At 40.5% G+C, this 26,844-nt stretch overlaps 1 protein-coding gene across 1 annotated transcript in view; it reads right to left on the reverse strand.

Annotated features, from left to right (window-relative positions):
• Positions 1 to 26,844, reverse strand: part of TXLNB (taxilin beta) — a 148,102-nt gene that overhangs the window by 85,049 nt on the left and 36,209 nt on the right. The window contains exons 4-5 of the mRNA XM_082249934.1: positions 21,479 to 21,673; positions 8,575 to 8,694 (exon numbers count right to left, since the gene is read on the reverse strand). Coding sequence (XP_082106060.1) covers positions 8,575 to 8,694; positions 21,479 to 21,673 — 315 coding nt within the window. The remainder of the gene's footprint in view (positions 1 to 8,574; positions 8,695 to 21,478; positions 21,674 to 26,844) is intronic.

Below are 26,844 nucleotides of genomic sequence, written 5' to 3' on the forward strand. Positions count from 1 at the left end.
GAGCTGATGTTCAACTGAAAAATACATTTCAATCCCTTCATAAAGCTATTATGACATTCCCAAAAAAATGTACTGTTAACAGATTTTTAAAATCCAGCAATATTTCAAACATGTTCACTAACGCTTATGCATAGTTCCACCTTTTTCCTCAGTGTAAAACGTTTTTACAAAAACATTTTATTTGTATCATTTGTTTCTTTGATATACAAAGTATTATACCCAATGATAACTGCGGTTAATAAAAGGTGGTAAACAAAAAGTTGTAAAAGTTATTTGATTTATCAACATATTTAAACATATGACATTGTCCACAGCTAAACATACTTTGCTGCAGTTTACCTGGTGTCAGGACCTGGGTCTGCACCTGCAACCTCTGCTGTGTCTGGCAATATCTCTCTTCTTGCTGAGCTACCTTGGGATGCTGGACAGCTCCCTAGACAATTCCTTGAATGAATCTGCCCTGAACCTTGTTTCTCTTGAACTTTAAACCCTTTGCTCCTTCTATGAACTTTCTATTTTAGCCATTCCTTTGCGCTTTCTTTTTGCCAGAATAGTATGCTCTCTCCAGCCAATATCTCGGTCTTGTCACTCAAGACAAGACTGTTGCTATCCCTATCTTCAATACAAGTCGTTACTGACCAGTGGCTTGTTCTTCTACTATGCTTCTGCTGGATCCTAACCTACAACCACTTGTTACCGACTTTGGCTTGTTTACAAACTAAGTTTCTGCTTGATCCTATCTGCTAATGGACCCTGGTATGCTCACATCCTGGTGGGGCAATCCTGATAAACGCAACCTGGTACTAACACGCAGCAAAACCCATTTTGCCATCAGGAGCTCTGGTGAACACGTTAGTGCTTAGACTCTGCACCTCAAGTAAGCCTGCGTTAAAATGCATGACACATGTTTGGGTGCTATTCATTCTTAATGGCACCCCAAGTGTGGTGCGATTTTGCAGCGATTGTTATGTGACAGAAGTGCATGGAAATCACAGCAAAATGCACCTTTAAAAATCGCACGAAGCTCTTTGTCCAAAAAAGAGCAGAAAATATATGAAAATCGCACGTAAATAGTTCCTTGATAAAGTTCAAAATATATCAATCACTTGCATTTCACACCATAAGCATATCATCCTTGAAGCTCAGCCACAATGTTTTGCATTCCCAAAACATTTACATTTAGTAAATTACTGAACCTTTCCAGTAGTCTATGTAATGAGAAGAATATAATTGAGAACACTAATACTTCCACATTTTCATTGTTAACCAGTGCTAACCATTGAAAAAAAAAAAAAAAAAAACACTAATATTTCCAGGAGGTTAATCAAAAATTAATAATATTTACCATGTTCTGGGTTGCAATTGTTTACACCATTTAAAATGAGTTCATACCAACCCAATGAAGTACTGATGGTAAGCAACTCTCCAGAACAAGTCCCACAAGAAGGTTTTAAAAAAAAAATAAAATGCAAATGCAATTTAAAGTGTATATAAACCCAAGAGCAGAAAATATTGCATATTACCAGTCCTTACACATGATGGCATATTAGCTCTTCCTTTTTTTCATCTGACTTTGTCAGTAACACTCATCCTGTCCCAGCATCAAAACCCTCAATCACTGTACGATATCTTTTGAGGGGCAGCATTTTTACCTTGGGACAGAACTAAAGAACACCCCACCCTCTTCTCTATTTCATAACATAAAGAAGAAGTGTTTTGTAGTCCATGTAAATAGTTGGGAACATTATAACTGATAAGCGTGTAGGCAGGTGCAGTCTGTACTTCACACTGTAGGTGGTGCTGAACCAAAGTGGCAATACAGAAAGGGAAGAAAGTTGTGGGGAACTTAGTTCCTTTATGAATTCCTGCAGTCACCTGGAGAACAGCTGACCAATTGGATGCTGGGACCCCGTGTGACCCCAATTGCCATCTTGGGTGAGGGCAGTGCTTATTTAGGCCCCTGGCCCCCTTACTTGGCACTCTTTATGTGAGTGGTTAGGGTAGAGACAGGTTCCCCGTCTGACAGGGACAGCACATAGTGGCACGAAGAGGTGCCAGAGTGGTAGGGAAAGTGCAGGGACTACTCTATCTCCACTAAGGAGGCCTCACATTTGGGTTGGACCGGCCATGCCACATTTCTACTCCTTGTGGCAAAAGCTGTTGGCATCCCTGCAAGTGGTTTTAGATGGGTGTGCTCTCCTGCTGGGCCTGGTTGTTCTCAGTTGTGACGTTCTTGCCACCAACTCACAACGCTGCCCTCTGTTCAAAAGCTTGCAGCACAGACAAAGAGCAAAGGAAGCTATCAGTTCATAAGATTTTAGACATGATCAACAGATATTTTGTCTACTTTATATTAAAAAGACCAAAGGGGAGTAAATAAGACACGTTCATTGTTAGGGTTTACATATCTTGTAAGGCTAATGTGTGCAAAAATGTCTATGTGCATCGAGTAAATATATGGGGGTCCGATAAATGTGTTTTCTATATACAGTGGTGATCAAAAGTTTGGGCACCCCAGGTAAAAATTTGTATTAATGTGCATAAAGAAGCCAAGGAAAGATGGAAAAATCTCCAAAAGGCATCAAATTACAGATTAGACATTCTTATAATATGTTAACAAAAGTTAGATTTTATTTCCATCATTGACACTTTCAAAATTACAGAAAACAAAAAAATGGCGCCTGCAAAAGTTTGGGCACCCTGCAGAATTTATAGCATGCACTGCCCCCTTTGCAAGGCTGAGACCTGCCAGTGTCATGGATTGTTCTCAATCATCGTCTGGGAAGACCAGTTGATGTCAATCTCAAATGCCCAGACTCATCTGACCTTGCCCCAACAATCAGCACCATGGGATCTTCTAAGCAGTTGTCTAGAAAAGAGAAACTGAAAATAGTTGACGCTCACGAAGCTGGAGAAGGCTAAAAGAAGATAGCAAAGCGTTTTCAGATGTCAATATCCTCTGTTCGGAATGTAATTAAGAACTGGCAGTCATCAGGAACAGTGGAAGGATTGTGAGAAAAACAATTCAAAACCCACTTTGACTGCACAATGCTTCCAGAAAGATCTGGCAGACACTGGAGTTGTGGTACACTATTCCACTATAAAGAGACTCTTGTACAAATATGGTCTTCATGGAAGAGTCATCAGAAGAAAACCTCTTCTACATCCTCACCACAAAAATCAGCGTTTGAACTTTGCAAATGAACATATAGACAAGCCTGATGCATTTTGGAAACAAGTTCTGTGGACCGATGAGGTTAAAATTGAACTTTTTGGCCGGAATGAGCAAAGGTACGTTTGGAGAAGAAGGGGCACATAATTTAATGAAAAGAACCTCTGTCCAACTGTTAAGCATGGGGGTGGATCAATCATGCTTTGGGGTTGTATTGCAGCCAGTGGCACAGGGAACATCTCACGAGTAGAAGGAAAAATGGATTCAATAAAATTTCAGCATATTTTGGATGGTAACTTGATGCCATCTGTGAAAAAGCTGAAGTTAAAGAGAGGATGGCTTCTACAAATGGATAATGATCCTAAACACACCTCAAAATCCACAGGGGATTACATCAAGAGGCGTAAACTGAAGGTTTTGCCATGGCCTTCACAATATCCTGACCTCAACATAATTGAAAATCTATGGATAGACCCAGTGGCGTAACTAGAACCTTCAGGGCCCCGATGCAAGAAACCATAAAGGGCCCCCCCCTCCCAGCCTGGTGGCGGAACGCCAGGGCCGGTCGCAAGTACAATGTTTGTGTGGTAGTTCTGCCATTGGTGTCAGTAGTTTTTTTTTTTTTATTACATTTTTCTACCATTTGCTTTATTCATTTTTTTTTTTTTTTTTTTACAATATTATTATTTTTTAAATATTTTTTTAAATTTTTTAGGAGCCCCATTGGGGCGCTTTGGTGAAATATGAGGAGTCTAAACAGACCCTTGATATTCCACCTTTGAAACACAGCTTTCCATCTCCTTCTCTAAAGCCTCACAGAAGCTGCACAGAATAAATGGATAGGAATAGCTCTGTACAGGGCTTCCTATTCATTCACATACTGAAGCATTGTAAATACAGTTTACTATGTTTCAGTTATGAATAGACAGATCACTGACTCTCCATTCAGAAAAGGCTTCATCCTGACAGATCCCCTGAAGCAGCCAGTGGGATAGGGGAAGAGGGAACCTTGCAGAGCTGTAGGGACGAGGGGGGGGGGCAGCAGGAAGAAGCTGCATAGGAGGAGCTGTGGAGGTGGCTGCATATAAAGGAACCAATCTCTTAATTTCCCCCGCTTCGCCTCCTCTCCCTCCCCCAGGCATTCAGCGGCTGCAGGAGGAAAATGGAGAGACGGGTTCCTCTATGCCGGTGTTTCTCCATCTTTTTCCAGTCAGGGCATCTTGAAAGTATTTTCAGTCTGGAGGACCACCAGTCTAAGGCTTGGTTCACATTACTCCGTGTCACAGAAAACACGCTAAATTGCACGTGTTCCTGACATGCAGACAAACATGCAGGGGTGTCATTCATTCTTAATGGTACCCCTACACATTGGCAAATATGGTGCATTTTTGCTGCAGCACAATAAAAAAAAGGGAATTTTTTTCCCTGCATTTCTGTGGGGCGGCCCACTGAAATTAATTTGCTGCCCTATACATAGCACACAGCTGCACAGATGTGAACCAAGGGCCTGTTCTCATGTGAGGTTGAGGGGTGGTAAAACCACACGCTTTAACTGTGTTTTTACCAACCCCAGCTGTTCATCCTGTAGCTGCAGAGACAGCAGCTGGGGGTGGACACATGCTGTAGCTGGTATACCCCCTGGTGAATGGGGCTGCACTACAACCACCCCGCAATTGTGTGCATTGTACACAGTTACAGCATAGTGATGATGCATTAGGGCAGGGGCGGGGAACCTTTTTTCTGCCAAGGGCCATTTGGATTTTTGTAACATCATTCGGGGGCCGTACAAAATGTATGCATAAATGTAATAGGCATTGCTTTGCGGCAAAACAACGCTGTAAAAAATTGCGTGACTTTGAGGTCACAAAAGTGTGAAAGGGGCCTTCAGTAATCAAGGTATAGTGTGCCCCCTTTCAATGCAGACTGACCACAGCATGCCCCCTTTCAATGCAGACTGACCACAGCGTGCCCCCTTTCAATGCAGACTGACCACAGCGTGCCCCCTTTCAATGCAGAGTGACCACAGCGTGCCCCCTTTCAATGCAGACTGACCACAGCGTGCCCCCTTTCAATGCAGACTGACCACAGCGTGCCCCCTTTCAATGCAGACTGACCACAGCGTGCCCCCTTTCAATGCAGACTGACCACAGCGTGCCCCCTTTCAATACAGACTGACCACAGCGTGCCACCTTTCAATACAGACTGACCACAGCATGCCCCCTTTCAACATAGACTGACCACAGCGTGCCCCCTTTCAATACAGACTGACCACAGTGTGCCCCCTTTCAATGCAGAAAGCCAGTGCACTTACCTGCAGCGGCGGCTTCTCCTCGAGTCCTCCCACCTCCTCCTCCACCAATGGCATGTGTTCGCCTTTCGGCCAATCAGGAAGCAGGTCTCGGACCCGCTTCCTGATTGGCTAAGAGGAGGATCCGTGTGACAATAGCGCATTTTCATTCGCTATTGTCACACAAATGGGTGGGCTCGGGGTGCACTGCTCTGCGCCCCCGGTCCACCCTTTTCTGAGCTTTTCTGTAACTCACACTGTCAGGACGGAGCCATCGGCTCCTTCTGACAGCTCCGCTGGCATACACAGGCTCAGCAGCACGGGGGGGGGGGGGGGGGGGGCTGGACGCAATGATTGTGCGGGCCGCAGGTTCCCCACCCCTGTATTAGGGGGATAAAACAGGCGGTGAGGAGACAACATATTGCCTTTTCCCCGCCTGACAAATGCCTCTGAAAAGCGATATGAGCATGGATCGCTTTTCAGAGGAATAGCATTTTCTTGCTGGTACTATGAGCAAGCTGTAAAAAAAAAAAAAAAAAATTACTTCTGATTGTACACATGTATGGGGTCAGGATTAAAAGTAATGTGCACACACACACATAAACGCACATGTACACACACATATACATACTCATATATAAGCACATATACACACACACACACACACATATATATATATATATATATATATATATATATATATATATATATATATATATATATAAGCATACACACGTACATATATCCACACACATATACACACACACGCATACATACATGCACACACAGTCACACATACATATATAGATGCACATATACACATACAGTACACACACATACAGTACATATAAACACACACACATAAACACACACATACATACACACAAACACATACATACATACACACATACTACACACACATACACACACATACAGTACACACACACACATACATAAATGCACATACATACAGAAAGCCTTTTTACAGTAAATATGGCAGAGAGAGAACTTTACCTTCCTGTAACTTCCTGACAGGTATTGCACTGTAGGGGGAGGCAGAGAGCACAGCACACACTCTGCTTTCACTTTCCTATGGGAGACCAACTACCTCTGTGCCGAACTGCCGATGTACAATTCGGCTGAGGAACGGGGAGCTCCGGTCTCAGCTGCTCATCTCTATACATACAGGGGGCCCTCTCAGGCCCCCTGCAGCATGGGGCCCGGTCGCCATGGCGACCCCTGCGACCTCTGTACGTCCGCCCCTGGATAGACCTTAAAAGAGCAGTGTGTGACAGACAGCCCAGAAATCTCAAAGAACTGGAAGACTTTTGTAAGGAAGAATGGGCAAAGATACCTCAAACAAGAATTGAAAGACTCTTGGCTGACTACAAAAAGTGTTTACAAGCTGTGATACTTGCCAAAGGGGGCAGTACAAGATATTAACTCTGCAGGGTGCCCAAACTTTTGCAGACGCCATTTTTTTTTTTTCTGTAATTTTGAAAGTGTAAATGATGAAAATAAAATCGAACTTTTGTTGACATATTATAAGAATGTCTAATCTGTAATTTGATGCCTTTTGGAGATTTTTCCATCTTTCCTTGGCTTCTTTATGCACATTAATACAAATTTTTACCTGGGGTGCCCAAACTTTCGATCACCACTGTATACTGGTATTTCTTTTTCACTGTCATTTCATTTTAAGAGCTAATGTACACGTTTCTGTTAACTGTAGGAAACAAAAGTCTGAACCTGTAATGACACTCACTGCCTGATGAAAGCCAACAACCTACCTTCCTGTTGATCAAAGAATAGACATTTGTGGTCAGAACCAGTTTGAACCAACAACTGTCATGGCAGACTGCTGCTAGTTCCCTTTTTGTGTCATGATATTAATGCTTATTTAACTATTAGCTTGCCATTCAGAGGATTTGGACATGGATTGGATTGATTATACGATCACACCTAGATTACAACCTAGAACATGCCTATGTCTTATGCATATTCAATACTCATATAAATTAGTTAGCCTAATGTTTGTTAGCTAGACCATATACTTCTGCCTTTGCCCAGTTAACTTCAAACTGAGCTTCTGTAGGACTGTATCCCCCACTGCAGTGAATAAATGCACCTTTTCTTTCATCAATTTGGACTCATTATCTCATCTTGAAGGTCTTATTTGAAGACTCCCTAACCAGAAGTAACAAGACACAGCCTAATGAGCTTTTCACCACCACCCTTCCATGTGCACACAGCATAGTCTAATACTGCAATATTCTTTGACAAAAAGAAAAAAGGTAATTGGCAGCTCTTTGTCGGGCATAGTCTAATAAGCTGCTTATTTTATAGTCTACTTATGTACGTCTAACCTACATACAGGAAAACAACTTTGAACCTTTGTCCCAAAAATCAGACAGTATAAAATGTCTTACTTACAGAGTCAGAGGCATTCTATAAACTAGGCCCAATATATCAATCTAGATTTTTTCTGGAGGCACTATTTCCAGTGAAAGTACTGGGAACTTCCAGTTAAAGCACTGAAATTGAGCAAACATTTCAGATCGAACTCAAAACAGGGACTTTATGTCAATGGATTGTAAATTATGTTTTTTTTCCACCTTACGTTAATGTAATTTATTGGTAAAGTCACATTTTATGATTTGCGAAGATATTTGGGCTGCATAGCCCTACACTCAAAAAATATCAAATTTGCCACCTGAATGGTTTATGCCCCTTGGTTATGTCAGCTATGAAGGATTTAACATTTTCCTTTGAATTGCTAGTATCTCTGCCAGCAGCAGGGAGACAAAGGTGGAATGAATGTAGGTGCACATAAAATATATAAGTTTACTGTCTAACTTCACTGATAGTTGAACTAATGCAATAATGATATACAGTAGAACTGCACGATAGAGTGATGCTTAAAATTTGCATGTCATTTTGTATGCTACTTTACCCTCTCTACATATCCTCATTTTTATGCTGCATATTTCTGATAGAAATAATGTTTCATTAAAGAGACATGCATATGAAAGTATGCTAAAATGTGGAAAAGTAGGTTAACTCACACTGGCCTGATTCAAACAAGTTACATATTATAAAAAAAGAAGAAACTTACAAAATCCTTTTCCCGTTTATGCTTCTCCTCTGCTTCTTTTATGTATTCTTGGGCTTGTTCTAGCCTGGCATCCACCAACTTTTGCTGCAGCTCTCTCTGTTTAAACATCTTGTCCAGGTGCTGAAAGATGATATTGAGATAATACTGAGTCAGGCGCACTGTTATACTTATTTTTTCCTACCTATTTAAGGATAAAGGTTGGTTACAATACCAATGATGGCCAGGAAGCTATAATTTCTAGGAGAGATTAGCAGTTGCGGTCTCCGCTTCCATACCTCTTTAAAACCAAATTATGGTCTTTGTTTAAGCATTGGAGAACACCCTCCATCTCCGTGTTTTTTGTGTATCTTTAATTTCATACTTACCTTTTCTGGATGTCTTTACGCAGGTCAGATCTTTCTGGTTGTCTTTAGGCAGGTCACATTACGCTCAGGGTCTCCAAGTGGTGGGTGGTCCTAGAGGGTGCAGTGCGTGGTGCACTCTGTATAAATACAGAGAATGCAGTTAACTGCAGAGATGCCCCCTCAGCGGATTGGTCCATGACCACCTGCACCTGCCCGATGTCATCAGACTTCTGAGTTGAATGACAACCAGAAGAGAAGAAACAATGGCTGCATACAACAGCAGGACCCAATTCAAATAAAGTTTATTTCACCATTGTCTGACAGACAGCACAAGGATACACAAATACACAAATGTGAAGCCTGCCACCAACATCAATCAGTGCTCTTAATCCCTATTGAGCAACATTCTGACAAGATGTTTAAAAACAATACAAAAAATAATCCAAAAATCCCCCAAAAAATAACAAATAAAGAAAACCCATAATGGAAAAAAAGTGAAAAAAAATAAAAATAAAAACGAGAAAAGAAATTACAGAGAAACATAATTAATACTAAAAATAAGATTAATTTAAAAAAATATAATCACCAACCACAGGTCAAATCAAATCAGTACATAATTGGAGCACAAGCCTCACCCAATAGCAGGTCAAAAACACGAATCCAAAACACAATTCATGCAGGAGGGAGGTCATCGTAGGGTTGCCACCTCATCCCTTTAATCCAGGACACATATTGATAATAATGATATTATTATGAGTCTGATATAATGCACATAAGACAATAAGTGAGTTTAATTACCAGTGCTTGTGCAGATAATTAAACCTTAATTCAAAAATTCATGATTGGTGACAATCAAAAAATCAATCAATCTGTGCTCAACATTATAAAGTGCAAACAGTCCATATGCAGCATCAAACAGTCCACATCTCTTTGGTGTCACACAAATTAGCAGAGACTTGATGTTAGTGCAGATTAACCTTCACCTCCACACTTCACCCAGTGATCTAGTAAGGTACTCCTTACCGGAAATATATGACCCCTTAATTATAGGGGGTCACATAGGCAATATCTCCACTCAGTACACACGATCCTCAGCTCCTCTGTTACACAGTGGGTAATCCAGCATCAAGCCCTTATAGCATAGCTCGGATCAGGTGACAAACATGGGTGGAACAAAAAGAGACTCTCATGGTGCAGTACATCTAAACATATCGCTTTATTTAAAAAGTATTGCACTTACTCGAATCACCATAAAACAATCGCCTTTCTCATAAAAAACATCCAGCGGGGGTTGTGAGCACTGCCGATCGCACAGCGCTCCTCTAACCCGGAAATGGCTACGGTCTCACGTTTCCCTTCCCGACGTACGTTTCGTCAGTACGACCTGACGTCATCAGGGGATCATGTGACCGTATGTTTACTTCTCTTTTTTATTGAGAGTAAACCGCTTGGCATCCAATCAGAAACTCCTTAGTTTGTAACTCCACCCACATTACTCGGATCAGAATCATTAAGGGAGCCTGCTTAGAACAAAAAGGATGATATCATAATATTGCAGCATTAACGCCGCAATTTTTTTTCTTTTTAATATATACCCAATGCAAAATTGCTTAGTTTAAAACCTTGGACCGCAACTGTGCTTACTGGGTTTTTGGTGGAATGCCTCGCGTTACATTATTAAAATTCCATCAATAGCGGTATTAATACAAATGCATACACCTAGTAAATTCATTAACCATTTTAGTACTAAATAAATTAAAACAACATGTTATAAATTAATTGAATGAATTTAAATCACAAATTTGCATATACTGTCAACATTAATTCAATTTTATTATTGTTGGGGACAAGTTAAAATTAATTTTAATTTTGATTAAAAGATTAAAATTTAAAGTTTAAAAAATTAAAAAATTAATTATTAAAAATTAGATATAAAGCAATTCAAATCTATCTCAATGTTCATACCTAAAGGTTGCAATGTGTTCATTTTATATATCCATTGGGTTTCATTAATGGATATTTTTTGAGTCATGTTTCCTCCTCTCCAATGGTTTATTACTCTGTCAATACCACAAAAAGTCATTTTTGAGGGATCCTTATTGTGGTACAGGCGAAAATGATTGGAGAGGCTATGTTTTGGAAATCCCTTCCTCACGTTTTTAACGTGTTCGTTAATACGCACCGATAATTGTCTTGTGGTCCTTCCAATATACTGGAGGCCACAAGGACAAGTTATCAGGTATGTAACGTGGGTGGACCTACATGAAATGAATTTTTTGATATTGAATTGCTGACCGGTAACATTAGATTGGAAGGTGGTGGTTTTACCTTGGATTTTTCTTTGTTTTCTTACACGCATTGCACCTCCCACAACAAAAAAAAACATTCACATCTAAAAAAGTTGGTTTATTGGTGGGCGGGCCAATTATAAGTGGAATTGGATCCATCTTCTCCAGGATTGGAGAATACATTGATCATTTTTTGCAGCCTATAATACCTACCTATCCGTCCCATTTACAAGACAGCAAACATCTAATTAACATCCTAGAAGAATTAGAAGTACAACCGGACACTATTCTAGTGACCATAGATGTGGAATCGTTGTACACGAGTTTAAAACAATCAGATGTGATAGACACCACCATTGCTGCCTTAAACTCAAAAACTAATCTCCAACCAATACAAAAAAAGTTTATATGTGATGCCCTTGGCCTGGCAATGGGCAACAACTATTTTTGGCACGATGGTAGTCACTATAACCAAATTAAGGGTGTGGCAATGGGTGCCAAATATGCACCAAGTGTCGCTAACATCCTTCTGGGCCAATGGGAAAAGGAGGTAATTTTCAAGAACCCGAACCCATCGTTAACCTTATATAAAAGGTTCATTGATGATCTGCTGGTCCTATGGAGTGGTTCTGAGGAGGACCTAAAGAAATTCCTGGCAGAAATCAATGATAACCAGTATGGGCTGGTATTCACAGCCACTTGGGAGACTGAATCCGTGAATTTCCTTGATTTGACTCTGGTAAAAGAGGGCAATCAGATCTGTACCAAGAGTTTCTTCAAGGACATGGATAGGAATAGTTATATTCCCACAAGAAGTTGCCATCATCCCAAGTGGCTGGGAGCTATACCGAAGGGACAGTACATGTGCATAAGACGCAATTGTAAGAAAGAAGAAGACTACTTGACCCAATCAAATCTGTTAACCACTTAAGCCCCGGAAGATTTTACCCCCATTCCGACCAGGGGGTATTTTGCGATTCGGCACTGCGTGACTTTAACGGACAATTGCGCGGTCGTGCGACGCTGTACCTAAACGAATTTGGCGTCCTTTTTTTCCCACAAACAGAGCTTTCTTTTGGTGGTATTTGATCACCTGTGCGATTTTTTGATCACGCGCTATAAACAAAAAAAGAGCGTCAATTTTGCAAAAATAACAATATTTTTCACATTTTTTTATATGAAATTCCCCCCAAAAAAATGTAAAAATCAAAATTTTTTAAAATTTTCGGCCAATTTGTTTTATGCTACCTATGTTTGGTAAAAAAAATCGCAAAAAGCGTATTTTGATTGGTTTGCGCAAAAGTTATCGCGTTTACCAACAAAGGGAAAGATTTTTGTCATTTTTGTTGTTTTTTTTTTTAACGTGTAATGGCGGCGATCTGCGATTTTTTTTGCGGTACTGCGACATTGCGGCGGACAGATCGGACCCTTGACTGACATTTTTGACACTTTTGGGGTTACCAGTGACATTTCTACAGTAATCAGTGCTATATATATGCACTGTTACTGTAAAAATACACTGGTAGTGAAGGGGTTAACTTTATTTGGGAGGGAGGGGCTGTGTGTGTCCCTAGGGGCGTGCTTTCTACTGTGATTGGCTGTGGCTTCAGCTGTAAGGACACTGATCAACGGATCTACATAGTAGATCCATGTGATCAGTGTCTTTGCAGCGAGGAGAATGACAGGCAGCTTGTTTACACAAGCTGCCTGACATTCTCCCTCTCCCCCGCCGATCGCCGGGTGGCCGGCGGACATCGGGTCCGCTGGTCACACGCGCGGGGGGGTCCGTGACCACTCGGGAGCGGGAGCGCGCCTCCGGGGGCGCGCGCTCACTCCCTAGACCCTCACAAGCAAGCAACGTAGCCCTACGTTAGTTTGCCTGTGAGGGGCTGACCGCCGACGTAGATAGTCGTGCGGCGGTCGGCAAGTGGTTAACATCTAGGTTTGTTGAAAAAGGGTACAAATTGGAAGAAGTTTTGAAAACAAGAGAACTTGTGCGACAAATGCCGAGGAAAGATCTGCTGAAAACGAAAAAGAAGAATAAGAACAGCAATGGAGAAACAGCGTTCCTAACCAACTTTAACAGAGATTATAAAAAAGTTGAAGCCATTATGAGAAAACATTGGCCAATTTTGAAAAAAGATAAGACCTTGAACAAAATATTACTGGAAAAAACGATTTTCATTTATCGAAAAGCCCCTAATCTTAGACACAGCATTGCTCCAAATATACCAGATCCGCCCACCAATAAACCAACTTTTTTAGATGTGAATGGTTTTTTTCGTTGTGGGAGGTGCAATGCGTGTAAGAAAACAAAGAAAAATCCAAGGAAAACCACCACCTTCCAATCTAATGTTACCGGTCAGCAATTCAATATCAAAAAATTCATTTCATGTAGGTCCACCCACGTTACATACCTGATAACTTGTCCTTGTGGCCTCCAGTATATTGGAAGGACCACAAGACAATTATCGGTGCGTATTAACGAACACGTTAAAAACGTGAGGAAGGGATTTCCAAAACATAGCCTCTCCAATCATTTTCGCCTGTACCACAATAAGGATCCCTCAAAAATGACTTTTTGTGGTATTGACAGAGTAATAAACCATTGGAGAGGAGGAAACATGACTCAAAAAATATCCATTAATGAAACCCAATGGATATATAAAATGAACACATTGCAACCTTTAGGTATGAACATTGAGATAGATTTGAATTGCTTTATATCTAATTTTTAATAATTAATTTTTTAATTTTTTAAACTTTAAATTTTAATCTTTTAATCAAAATTAAAATTAATTTTAACTTGTCCCCAACAATAATAAAATTGAATTAATGTTGACAGTATATGCAAATTTGTGATTTAAATCCATTCAATTAATTTATAACATGTTGTTTTAATTTATTTAGTACTAAAATGGTTAATGAATTTACTAGGTGTATGCATTTGTATTAATACCGCTATTGATGGAATTTTAATAATGTAACGCGAGGCATTCCACCAAAAACCCAGTAAGCACAGTTGCGGTCCAAAGTTTTAAACTAAGCAATTTTGCATTGGGTATATATTAAAAAGAAAAAATTGCGGCGTTAATGCTGCAATATTATGATATAATCCTTTTTGTTCTAAGCAGGCTCCCTTAATGATTCTGATCCGAGTCATGTGGGTGGAGTTACAAACTAAGGAGTTTCTGATTGGATGCCAAGCGGTTTACTCTCAATAAAAAAGAGAAGTAAACATACGGTCACATGATCCCCTGATGACGTCAGGTCGTACTGACGAAACGTACGTCGGGAAGGGAAACGTGAGACCGTAGCCATTTCCGGGTTAGAGGAGCGCTGTGCGATCGGCAGTGCTCACAACCCCCGCTGAATGTTTTTTATGAGAAAGGCGATTGTTTTATGGTGATTCGAGTAAGTGCAATACTTTTTAAATAAAGCGATATGTTTAGATGTACTGCACCATGAGAGTCTCTTTTTGTTCCACCCATGTTTGTCACCTGATCCGAGCTATGCTATAAGGGCTTGATGCTGGATTACCCACTGTGTAACAGAGGAGCTGAGGATCGTGTGTACTGAGTGGAGATATTGCCTATGTGACCCCCTATAATTAAGGGGTCATATATTTCCGGTAAGGAGTACCTTACTAGATCACTGGGTGAAGTGTGGAGGTGAAGGTTAATCTGCACTAACATCAAGTCTCTGCTAATTTGTGTGACACCAAAGAGATGTGGACTGTTTGATGCTGCATATGGACTGTTTGCACTTTATAATGTTGAGCACAGATTGATTGATTTTTTGATTGTCACCAATCATGAATTTTTGAATTAAGGTTTAATTATCTGCACAAGCACTTTTATGTTTGAGCGCGACACTACCCTTCTTTTAAACAATTATTCAGCACCTTGCTTTTTTTGTTGCCGTTCACTACAAGGAAGCAATTCCTTTAAATTAATATTTATTAAATATTTATTAATATCTATATTATATTAATATATATATTCACATAATTTTTATGTTTATATTCATTGATTATATATATACACGGTTGAACCACTTGCGCGGTTTTTTGGTTGCACCAAACCCCTTTTTTCTGAGTTTAATTACCACCCTAATCAGCCACAGAACCTGTGTAATTATTGGGTGTCCTGTTTTAAGGGATGAGGCAGCAACCCCAGGTCACCCCCACGACTATTCATAAACGTTGGTGATATCCCATTCATGATTTAATCCAGATGGATACCGGGTGGATTGAGCCATGAATGGAATGTCACCCACTTGTATGAATAACCAGTGACGGCAACCTCCTCCTGCATGGATTGTGTTTTGGATCAATTTTGAAAATATGTTTTTTATCTGTTCTTGATCTGCCATTTGGTGAGGCTTGTGCTCACATTATGTACAGATGTGGTTTGATTGGTGATTTTTTTTAATTAATCATATATTCCGTACAGTGCTAATTTCGTCGACTAATATGTTTTCATCGACGAAATGAACACAATTTTAGTTGACTAAAATACAACTAAAACTAAAACAGCATTTTAGTCATAAGACTATAACTACATTTAAATTGAAAATTAACATAAAAATGAACACTCCTCTGCTGGCCATTTCTAAATCGGCAACACAGTTCCATCTAGAGCCTGTAATAATAGCACAATAAAGTTTAAACATGTATTGCACCACCGCATAAGTATAAGTAAGAGGCATCTACTAAGCTGCTGAAAGAGAGAAATTAGGAAAAATGCTTTGCTTATATTTTTTTCCTAATAATTAATGTTGGTAATATATTCAGGTAATATGTGCAATGACATTACAGCCAATACAGTTTACATTTTTTTGTGTTTTTTGTATTTTAAAGTTGCACTTCTGTTTGTCAAATGTTTGTTTATGAAACTCGATTTTATTTTTAAAGACGTTATATATCACAATGGCAAAATCTGTGTCTGTAGTGCGAGTTCAAACCTTAATACCATAAATAATTACATATTAGATTTTTACTCCAGGAGTATATCAATTTGTTTGGAAATTCTAGAGAAATGTTTAAATAATGCATTACAATTAACCTAAACCTATTTGTAGTTGACTAAAATGTACTGGAGATTAAACTATGACTAAAATATGACTAAAACTAAAACAATTCAGATGACTAAAATATGACTAAAATAGCATTTTATTCAAAAGACTAAAATATGACTAAAACTAAAATGGCATTTAAGTCAAAAGAATATAACTAAAACTAAATTGAAATTTGCTCCCAAATTAACGCTGATTCGGTATTAATAATGTTTCTTTTTTTCCCCTCTGTTTTTCTCTTTTTTTCAGTTATGGGTTTTCTTTAATTTCAGATTTCTGGGATATTTGGATTATTTCTTGTACTGTTTTTAAACATTTTGTCGGAATGTTTGTCAAGAGAGGATTAAGAGCCGGTTCACATTAGAGCGATCCGACTTGCCGGGGCGACCTCACAAGTCGCGGTGCGCTGCTCGCACCGCGACCTCGGAGCGGCCGGCACGGACTTCATAACATTGAAGTCTATGCAGGTCGCTCCGGGTCGCCCCAAAGAAGCTCCGGACCCTTTTTCTAAGTCGGAGCGACTTGTGTCACTCCTATTAGAATGGGTCCACAGCTTCTCTATGGTAGGCGACCTACGGCGAACAGGTCGCCTGACAGGTCGCCCCAGTGTGAACCGGCTCTTAGAGTACTGATTATTGCAGGTGGTATGCTTCACATTTGTGTATTTAGGTAACAGCGCTCTTGACTCTACATACGAGAGAAGACACACATTTAAAAAGAAGAAATTAAATTTTTTGAGTTAGATTTTGTTTGGGAGGTTAAGTTTTATAAAAAGTTAATAACAAGTGTTCATTTCTAAAAATAACAATATTATTGCTTGTTTTTAGCAAAACTAAATCCATATATAGATTGCTTAATGAAACACTGGCTATTGTGTGATATCATGATTTAGTTTGTATTAAAGAATACCTTATAACATTTTTTTCACTCTAAAGAAACATACACTAATTACCTATAACTTTATGACTACTGGCAGATTAAAGCGGTGTTCCAGCCTCCCCCTCCAAAAATTGAAAGTCATCAGCCACACATACTGTAGCTGCTGACTTTTAATATTAGGACACTTACCTGTCCTGGAGTCTAGCGATGTCGGCACCCCAGCCGATGTTTCCATCAGCTGTCAGGTGCTGCCGCCGCCATTGCCGGTGAAGGAACCCGGCAGGGAAGCCTTGCGGCTCCACGGGTGGGTCCCTAATGCACATTCATGAAGCGCACTTGCGCATTCGGATCGGCTCGGCCGCGGGGGAAGGAGGAGGGGACCAAACCTCAGAGGGACAGCGCCACGGCGCCGTCTCCCAGAAGTGGGGAAGGGTACCTGTCAAAAACAGGTACCCTTCCCCCCTCCCCCCTGAAAGGTGCCAAATGTGACACCGGAGGGGGGGGGGCAGGAAGCAAATGAGCGGAAGTTCCACTTTTGGGTGGAACTCCGCTTTAAGTGAATACCATTAATTGTCTTGTTAAAAAGGCATCTGAAGTCAGTGGAATATATTAGGCAGCAAGTAAACATTTTCTCCTTGAAGTTGATGTGTTGAAAGCAGAATAATTGGGCATTGCAGTTTGTTGTGTATGGGGCTGCGTAGCTGCAGACTGGTCAGGGTGCATATGCTAACCTGTGTCCACAACCAAATGCACCTTCAATGGGCATGTGAGCATCAGAACTGGACCACGGAGCAAAGGAAGAAGGTGGCCTGGTTTGATGAATCGCATTTCTTTTACACCATGTGGATGGCCAGGTGTGTGTGCGTCGTTTATCTGGTTAAGAGATGGCACCAGGATGCAGTATAAGACAAGGCAAGTTGGCAGAGGCAGTGTAAAGTTTTGAGCAATGTTTTGTTGGGAAACTTTGGGTCCTGCCATACATGTAGATGTCACCCATACCCCCTACATAAATATTGTTGCTGACCAAGAGCATCCATTCATGGAAATGGTGTTCCCTGATAGCAGTGGCCTCTTTCAGCAAGATAATGTGCCCTGCCTCACTGCAAAAAATGGTTCAAGAATGATTTGAGGAACACAACAACGAGTTTGTTGAATTCTCTAGGTCTCAATAAAATCGATGTGCTAAAAAAAGTTTGATCCATGGAGGCCCAACCTCCCAACTTACAGGACCTAAGTGCCGGTTCACATTTGTGTGATCACAGAGATCACATGTAATTCGGAGCGCACTGCTCCTAAAATCACATGCGATCTCTGTGCGGTGCAAATTCAGCCATACAGTTTGTATGGCTGAATTCGCACCGCAATTGCACTAAAAGATGCACAGGACCCTTTTTTTGTCCGCAGCAGAATTGGATCGCATGGTGGTTCACACTAGTGAGATCCAATTCTGTGCGAACTTTCAGATCGCACTGCGATATGCGATCCGATCTGGGGGTGTCATTAACATTTAATTGACACCCCCAGCGTATCGCATATGGCAGTGTGAACTGCCAGGGGTGCGGATGCAATGCGGGAACATGCTGTATATTCACAGCGTTCCCGCATCGCACAAATGTGAACCGGCACTAAAGGATCTGCTACTGATGGCGTGGTGCCAGATACAACATCATGCCTTTGGAGGTCTACAGGCATCCATGCCACAATGGGTCAGGAATGTTTTGACTGTAAAAGGGGACCTACTTAATGTTAAATGGGTGGTCATAAAGTTATGGACGCTGCTAAGGACGTCTATGACGAAACGCATACAGCACCATCACATCATTTCCGGTTCCGGCTCCAGAAGGAATGCATTGCGTTCCAACCACTTTGCGATTTATGTTTGTTTACCATGTGAGTACCTGTTTTATTGCTATAATAAATCCTTTACAAAACGGTATCACACGATTGTTACCCCTCTTTCATCTCCCATGAGTGTACCACTTACCCCAATGCTCTAAAGACCCCAAGGAGAACTCGGAGTAGGACCCCTAAGAGGACCTTTACACCCAGGATTGGGAGACCGTTCAGGATACCCCTATCCCCTCCCATGGGAATCTAGTGAGGCCCCAAGGATACCCATTCGGGATTGCCAGGCCGAGACCCCCAAAGGGACCCAGGACCCACCAGAGGAATATACCTATTTATACCCGCCCTATACCTCTGTGTGGGGTGGGTATTTCTGGTGAGTGTGCTACTTACCCCAGGGATCACGAGCACCCCACCATTATACCCACCACAGGGTTGCCACTGTCACCATCACTTAAGGATTTACTAATTGTGCTGCATGATATATATGGACTGTTGATACTATTTATATCTAGTCACCATATTGTTTTTGCACACTATCTGGATGCACTGCCACTTTATCTATATATTTTGAAGATCAATCAGTGACCACTTGATTTTATTTATTATTTGAGTTGTGTATTTATGATTACATCCTGCACCCATCTGTTAGACCTATCTAGTGTTCTCCATCACTGATTCCCACCAGGTTGGTCTACACTCCTTAAATACCGGCCACTCACCTTTGGCTAGTTGTTTTGTATACTATATGCTTTTTTGCACCAATATCAGTTGAACTTTACCTTTTATTATCTATTTTATGTGTTTTTGCCTTTTCTATACAACACTAATTTAATTTACCATTTTTACTGGAGTTTTACCATCAGTGGCATATCGATGGTAAGGTTTGTCTTTTTGCTGATGACACAAAGATATGTAACAGGGTTGATGTTCCTGGAGGGAAACGCCAAATGGAAAAGGATTTAGGAAAACTAGAAGAATGGTCAGAACTCTGGCAACTGAAATTTAATGTGGATAAGTGCAAGATAATGCACCTGGGATGTAAAAACCCAAGGGCAGAATATAGAATATTTGACACAGTCCTGACCTCAGTATCTGAGGAAAGGGATTTAGGAGTAATTATTTCAGAAGACTTAAAGGTGGGAAGACAATGTAATAGAGCAGCACGAAATGCCAGCAGAATGCTTGGATGTATAGGGAGAGGTATAAGCAGTAGAAAGAGAGAAGTGCTTATGCCGCCGTACAGAACACTGGTGAGACCTCACTTGGAGTATTGTGCGCAGTACTGGAGGCCATATCTCCAGAAGGATATAGATACTCTAGAGAGAGTTCAGAGAAGAGCTACTAAACTAGTACATGGATTGCAGGAAAAAACTTACCAGGAAAGGTTAAAGGACCTTAACATGTATAGCTTGGAAGAAAGAAGAGACAGAGGGGATATGATAGAAACTTTTAAATACATAAAGGGAATCAACTCGGTAAAGGAGGAGAGCATATTTAAAAGAAGAAAAACTACCACAAGAGGACACAGTTTTAAATTAGAGGGGCAAAGGTTTAAAAGTAATATGAGGAAGTATTACTTTACTGAGAGAGTAGTGGATGCATGGAATAACCTTCCTGCAGAAGTGGTAGCTGCAAATACAGTGAAGGAGTTTAAGCATGCATGGGATAGGCATAAGGCTATCCTTCATATAAGATAGGGCCAGGGACTATTCATAGGATTCAGATATATTGGGCAGACTAGATGGGCCAAATGGTTCTTATCTGCCGACACATTCTATGTTTCTATGTTTCTATTGTTACCTTTCAGCTGTCTCTTGACATTTTTAAAATTTTTAAAATTTTTTACACATTTATTATATCCATTCACCAACCACCTTGGCAGCGCCACACCCCTTGTCCTTTCCAATAGAGTTATGAATGATTAGTCTATACCAGTGATGGCAAACCTTGGTACCCTAGATGTTTTGGAACTACATTTCCCATGATGCTCAACTACACTGCAGAGTACAGGAGCGTCATGGGAAATGTAGTCCCAAAACAACTGGGGTGCCAAGGTTCACCATTACTGGTCTATACTAACCATTGGTTTTTAAGAAAGTTTTAAAAAGCAACATCTACTGCAAAACATAAAAAATAACTGGTAAAGAGAAAAAGCAAAATATTGTAATATACAAAACACTCAAAAAACGATACTTCTGTTGGGAAAAATACTACAATATTAATATAAAAAGAACAAGTCTGTAGGAAATCAAACCTTGAGAGCCTTTAAAATAATTTAATACTTTTAATGCGGGAATCATTTACAAAGTAAGTATTGTTAGACACAAGCTAAATGTGCACCTGCTGAGGTCATAAATCCGACGCTATCAGTATAAAATCCTGTCGGCTGTAAAGTATTTTATTAGCTCTCATTAACGGTTTGTTTGCTTTTGAGAAAGAGTGACATCTTGAACAGCTGTGGTAGCTTACCTCTTCTCTGCCTTCATATTGGCTGACAATGCTCTTGAGCTTCTCTGCTAGCTCAGCATTTTCCTTGCACAGTTTATTGTTGCGCTCACTTTGCTGCTCTATCTGGCTCTGGATATCTGCCAGCGTTATCTGGAAATGATTTGTGATTTCTTTACGTTTTTCTTCATCCTCTCGAGCACGCTGAATTGTCTCTTCCTGAAAGCGAAGACTAGAATTACACTACTTGAAGTAAAATGTACTTTGTACAGAATGCATTTAATTAGGTGGCATGTAATCCTTAAACTTACATGATTGAAGTGTTACTAAACCCACAACAGTAAAATCAGTCTGTATATGCAGTAAAGCGTGCTTGTTATACTCACTGTGGAATCTAAGGGGTTAATCCTCTGCTTTTTGTAAAAAGGCTGTTTGATCCTGTCTTTTCTGATCCTCCCCCTTTCTTTACCGTCCCCAATCAATCTGCTGATAGAACAGAGCCTTGGGGGCACTCTGCACATACTCAGGTTGGTGTGTATTGATAGAGAGTTTATTTCCATTTTTGGGAGGGTGCATGCGATCAGCTCAGGGCCAATCAGCACTGTCCAGACATAGGGTCAGGGGTCCTGCAGCCTCATAGGGCAGTCATAGGGGAATGAAAACTCCTCCTACAAACTTTAACTAGACACTGATAGAAGTCACAAGGCTGCTATATACTGCTGATGAGAAAATGTATTTAGCAGTTTATATTTACTAAACTAATTGCATTTCCATGTTCTGTATACTGTGGGAGACAAGATAAAGTAAATTCAGTCTCTTGGGTTTAGTAACACTTTAAGGGCTGGTTTACACCTGATGCAGTCCATTGTGTTTTTATTCTGCAACAGAAACGCATGGACAGTGTTTAAAATGGGTTTCAATGGCCCTATTACACACCAGTGCAGTGTGTTACAGTGCAGTCAACAAAAGTAGAACATGTTGCCTTGTTGCCTTTTTTCTGTATCGAACACATCTGGAATGTGGCAAAATGCATAAAAAATGCACCAGAACGCACATGTCCTTAATTGCCCTCAATTGAGAAGAAGAAAAAAGGGGGGGGGAACGCACCAGAACACATCAAAAATGCATAAAAAAACACGCATGCAGAAACCTTTCCAGAATGCAGAATTTGTGGTGTGAACCAGCCCTTAGTAGAATATTTTCAAGCAAACGTAGCATGGTCTGAAATTAAAAGACAACTATGCTTTTACGTCTTTTAAACTTTGCAAAATGACTTTTTGTAGGAATGTGGTCTTTTCCAGCAACCAAATCTTCACTTTTTTCATATACTATGTTTCTGCTTTTAAAATCTAATATTCCACACCTTACTATTTCTGTTACAGTACAGTGAAGGTTAAAGGACATGTTCAGGAATTTTAACCAAACACCCTTCCCTGTCCGCCTCAACACAGAAATCTGTGACATCCTCCCTGCCCTGGCGATCTCTTGCTTATATCCTACATTTAATAATGTTCATGTGGGTGGAGTTTCCAATGAAATTGTAAAATGGTACCATCCCAAAAGTGAAAATACAAAAATAAAATCTCAACTGTTCACACTGACTATATCTGTGTGGAGTGAGATGAGGGACTTTGAGTGTGCCATAAACTATACACTAGGGATGGGCTTTATGTTCAAGTCAGCTGTTCATATGTTTGCTGAACACACGAACAAATGGGGCGCTCGGCAGGAAGTTTGCCCGCCGATGAGCGCCCCATAATGCACTGTGCTGTTGCAGTGCATTGATTGTTGATGATTGGCCAAATCATGCACCTGACCTGTATGCTTTGGCCAATCACAGCACAATGTCCTGTCAGAGCCATGATTGGCCAAAGGCAGGGGGCAATTATGGCTCAGGGTCTAAGTCCACGCCCCTCCACTATATAAGGCTGTTGCTTACATGGCAGCCGTTTGTAGTGTGTGAAATAGAGATTAGGCAGGTAGTGGATAGTGAGTTGAGTTAGTTTAGTGCAGTCAGTGTAGTGTTCAGGTTATACCGCACTTTTAAAATGTATGGATATGTTGTAGTTTTGGGTCTCCTCTCAGTGCTCTCCAAGTTTTGTGTCCCTGTCACATATAGTTTGCGAGCTGTGCCATGCCAAGCTAGCCAATATTTCCTATAGATGCTAATGTTAAAGACAAGGAGCAGTGCTATGCCAAGCTGTCCAAAATTTCCCATAAACACCAATGTTAAAGATGGAGAACAGTGCCATGCCAAGCTGACAATATTTCCCATAGAGCCCAATGTTAAAGACAGAGAGCAATGCCATGCCAAGCTTACCAATATTTCCCATAGACACCAATGCTAAAGACGGAGAGCAGTGCCATGCCAAGCTGACCAATATTTCCCATAGATGCCAATGAGCACTGAAAGCTGAAAATTGGTCTAGGCAGGAAGAGGATGAAAGTGCCTGTATTTAAGTGGTTAAGGGGAACCCTATGACAGAATTAAAAAAACAAAATGGCATGGGGTCCCCCCAAAATCTATACCAGGCCCTTTGGGTCTGGTATAGATTTTAAGGGGAACTCCAGGCCCAATTAAAAAAAAAAAAACATGATGTCACCCCCCCAAAATCCATAGAAGACCCTTTGGGTCTGGTACAGATTTTAAGGGAAACTCCACGCTAAAATTAAAAAAAAAAATAGGTGTGAGGTCCCCCCTAAAATTCATACCGAGCATGCAGCTTGGTAGGCCGGAAAAGGGGGTGATGAGCATGCGGCCCCCCTTCATAAACCATACCAGGCCGCTTGGCCTCAACTTGGGGAGGGTGCTTTGGGGGGCCCCCAAAGCACCTTGTCCCCATGTTGATGGGGACAAGGGCCTCTTCCTGACAACCCTGGACTGTGGTTGTGGGGGTTTGCGGGTGGGGGTCTTATCGGAATCTGGAAGCCTCCTGTAACAAGGGGGCCCCCAGATCCTGCCCCCCCCATGTGAATGGGTATCGGGTACATTGTACCACTACCCATTGACCAAAAAGTGTAAAAAAGGAAAAACCACAGAACACAGTTTTTGACAAGTCCTTTATTAAAAAGAAAAAAAAAAATAGTGTCCCTCAATGTAAATCCATCCTCCATTACAATGCCCGCTGACCTAAAAAATAGAAAAAATTTCAAAAATGCTTCTCCTCTTCTGAGGCGTCCTGCCGTATGCCGTTCTTCAGCTTTGACAGCTCTTTTATAGGCAAGGAGCGGTGCCACCGGGTGACGTAAGCGGGTGGCCCTGCCCCTTGCCTGTATAATCCAATGTAGGTACAGCAATCCCTATTGCTGTACATTTGTGTTCTGACAGGGGGAAAGCCCCCCCGCCAGAACACTCCATTCAGCACCCTCAGCCATTGGCTGAATGGGCTGATTGGGAGCTGATCGGCAGACCTTTTTTGGTCATGCTCCGTTGACAGAAGCCAGCTTCTGTCCCACCTGCTGCAATACACACGGGCCAAATCTCATCTGGTTTCTATTGAACCAGCCAATGCCACCCCGACAATCGTCCCGTGTGTGCTGGGCTTTATAACTATTGATTGTTTTTAAGTTTGTTATAAGGTGAGGTACATGGCAATTGTTTTTCTGGAATACAGACAATTTCTCTGTAAGCCAACATACTGGAGCATATTGTCATAAGATCCCTTTTTGTGTGATGGTGATATACACCGATGCACCTGTTTCTGATGCAGCCTGGATATACCACAAACAGCAATTTGTTTAATAAATAAAGTGTTTACCTTATATTTGCATTTGCTATACTTGCAATGTGTATTTTTTATTCTACCTTTGCTTTTACATAGGTATTAAATTATTAATTGTTATATGCACATAAAAGAGATCCATATGAAATCATGTAAAAATGATTCAATGAAGAGATGCTGCTCAAGGTGAACCTTGTTAGGCACAGCGAAAGGGTGCTGGCTCTGCATGCATAGCATAAGAAAATGAAGACATCTATACGGCCACACTCCGATGCGACTCACTTTTGTTGGAGTAAAGAAAATCCATACAGCATCATAGAGGTACAGGAACAAAAACAGCTGACGCATTTCACATCTTCACTAGTTCTTATCATATTTACAGTGCACATAACTGAATCCAAGGCATATATAGATATAAAAGACCAAATAGTATACACAAGTCAAATCAGGTGCACTCCAATTGAACAGAGACCGGGGCTGCCAAAGCAATCAGGGATGATCAAATTAACCCCTGATATGGAGTTAATAGCACATCCTAAATCATTTTGATATTTGCAAGTACTATCTATATCTGTCTACACAAACATACAATTGTTACAAAATCGTTATGATATATGTATCAAAAAGCAAAATAACAGAATCTACATAAGCATATATGAAAACAATGTGAATATATACATGTTCTAAATAAAACAAATGTTCAAAAATAAAATGTCTGTCACCATGCATGCCTATCAGTACCATCTATGAAAACACCTCCCATTTAGCATTCTGATCTAAGTATTATTAGCAAACCACAAAGGATAATCGGAACAAATAAATGTATATTAAAGGGCCCATTGCTTACTCCAGAACTGGAGATAGGTATACCCAAGTACTAAGGCATATCGCATGGAACACACATATAGAAAAAGATGGACTATTAAAGCAAGGACATATCTTTCTATAAATATATGTATATATATATATATATATATATATATATATATATATATATATATATATACACAAAATACGGAATTATGCATAGGCTAGAAAGACCGGCGTGTATAGAGCAATACATCTCTAAAGGGGGAAATATCTCAAAAAACAACACTTTAACTCACAGAGCCCTCACCTGGTGTAGGTGGTATATATCTTATGTCCCTCATTAGAATGCATCATTAGACCGCACCAGCTCAAGTATGCACATACATACCACATAGAAGAGATACCCCAAAATACTAAAAGTCAAAAGCTAAAAGTAAGTAAAGTACAAAAAGCAAAATAAATTAAAAGAAAGGTACAGTACTCATGGAATCGGTTACCGATTCATGAAAATTGGAAACATCCTACTCAAAGTTTAGACCTGCTGGCCTTCTGATATTTAAACTAAAAATCCAGAACACTTCTCTCTTACACAGTAGCCTGAACTTGTCCCCTCCCCTTGCTCGTATCTAAATTTTTTCATTGCCCTGAATTACAAAACTAGAAACATCTTTATTATGGTGCTCATTCCAGTGCTTGGCTACATTGGTGTTATGTTTTTTTTCTCTATGTCATACAGGTGGTAGTGCAATCAGTCCCTTAGTCTAGGCATCATCCTGCCCACATATTGGACATGGCATGACTCACATGTAATGACATAGACCAAAAAATCTGATAATACAATAATAAAGGAAGAAATTT

This window comes from Pelophylax lessonae (assembly GCF_965119305.1).
Source record: "Pelophylax lessonae genome assembly, chromosome: 3".
Lineage (NCBI taxonomy): Eukaryota > Metazoa > Chordata > Amphibia > Anura > Ranidae > Pelophylax > Pelophylax lessonae.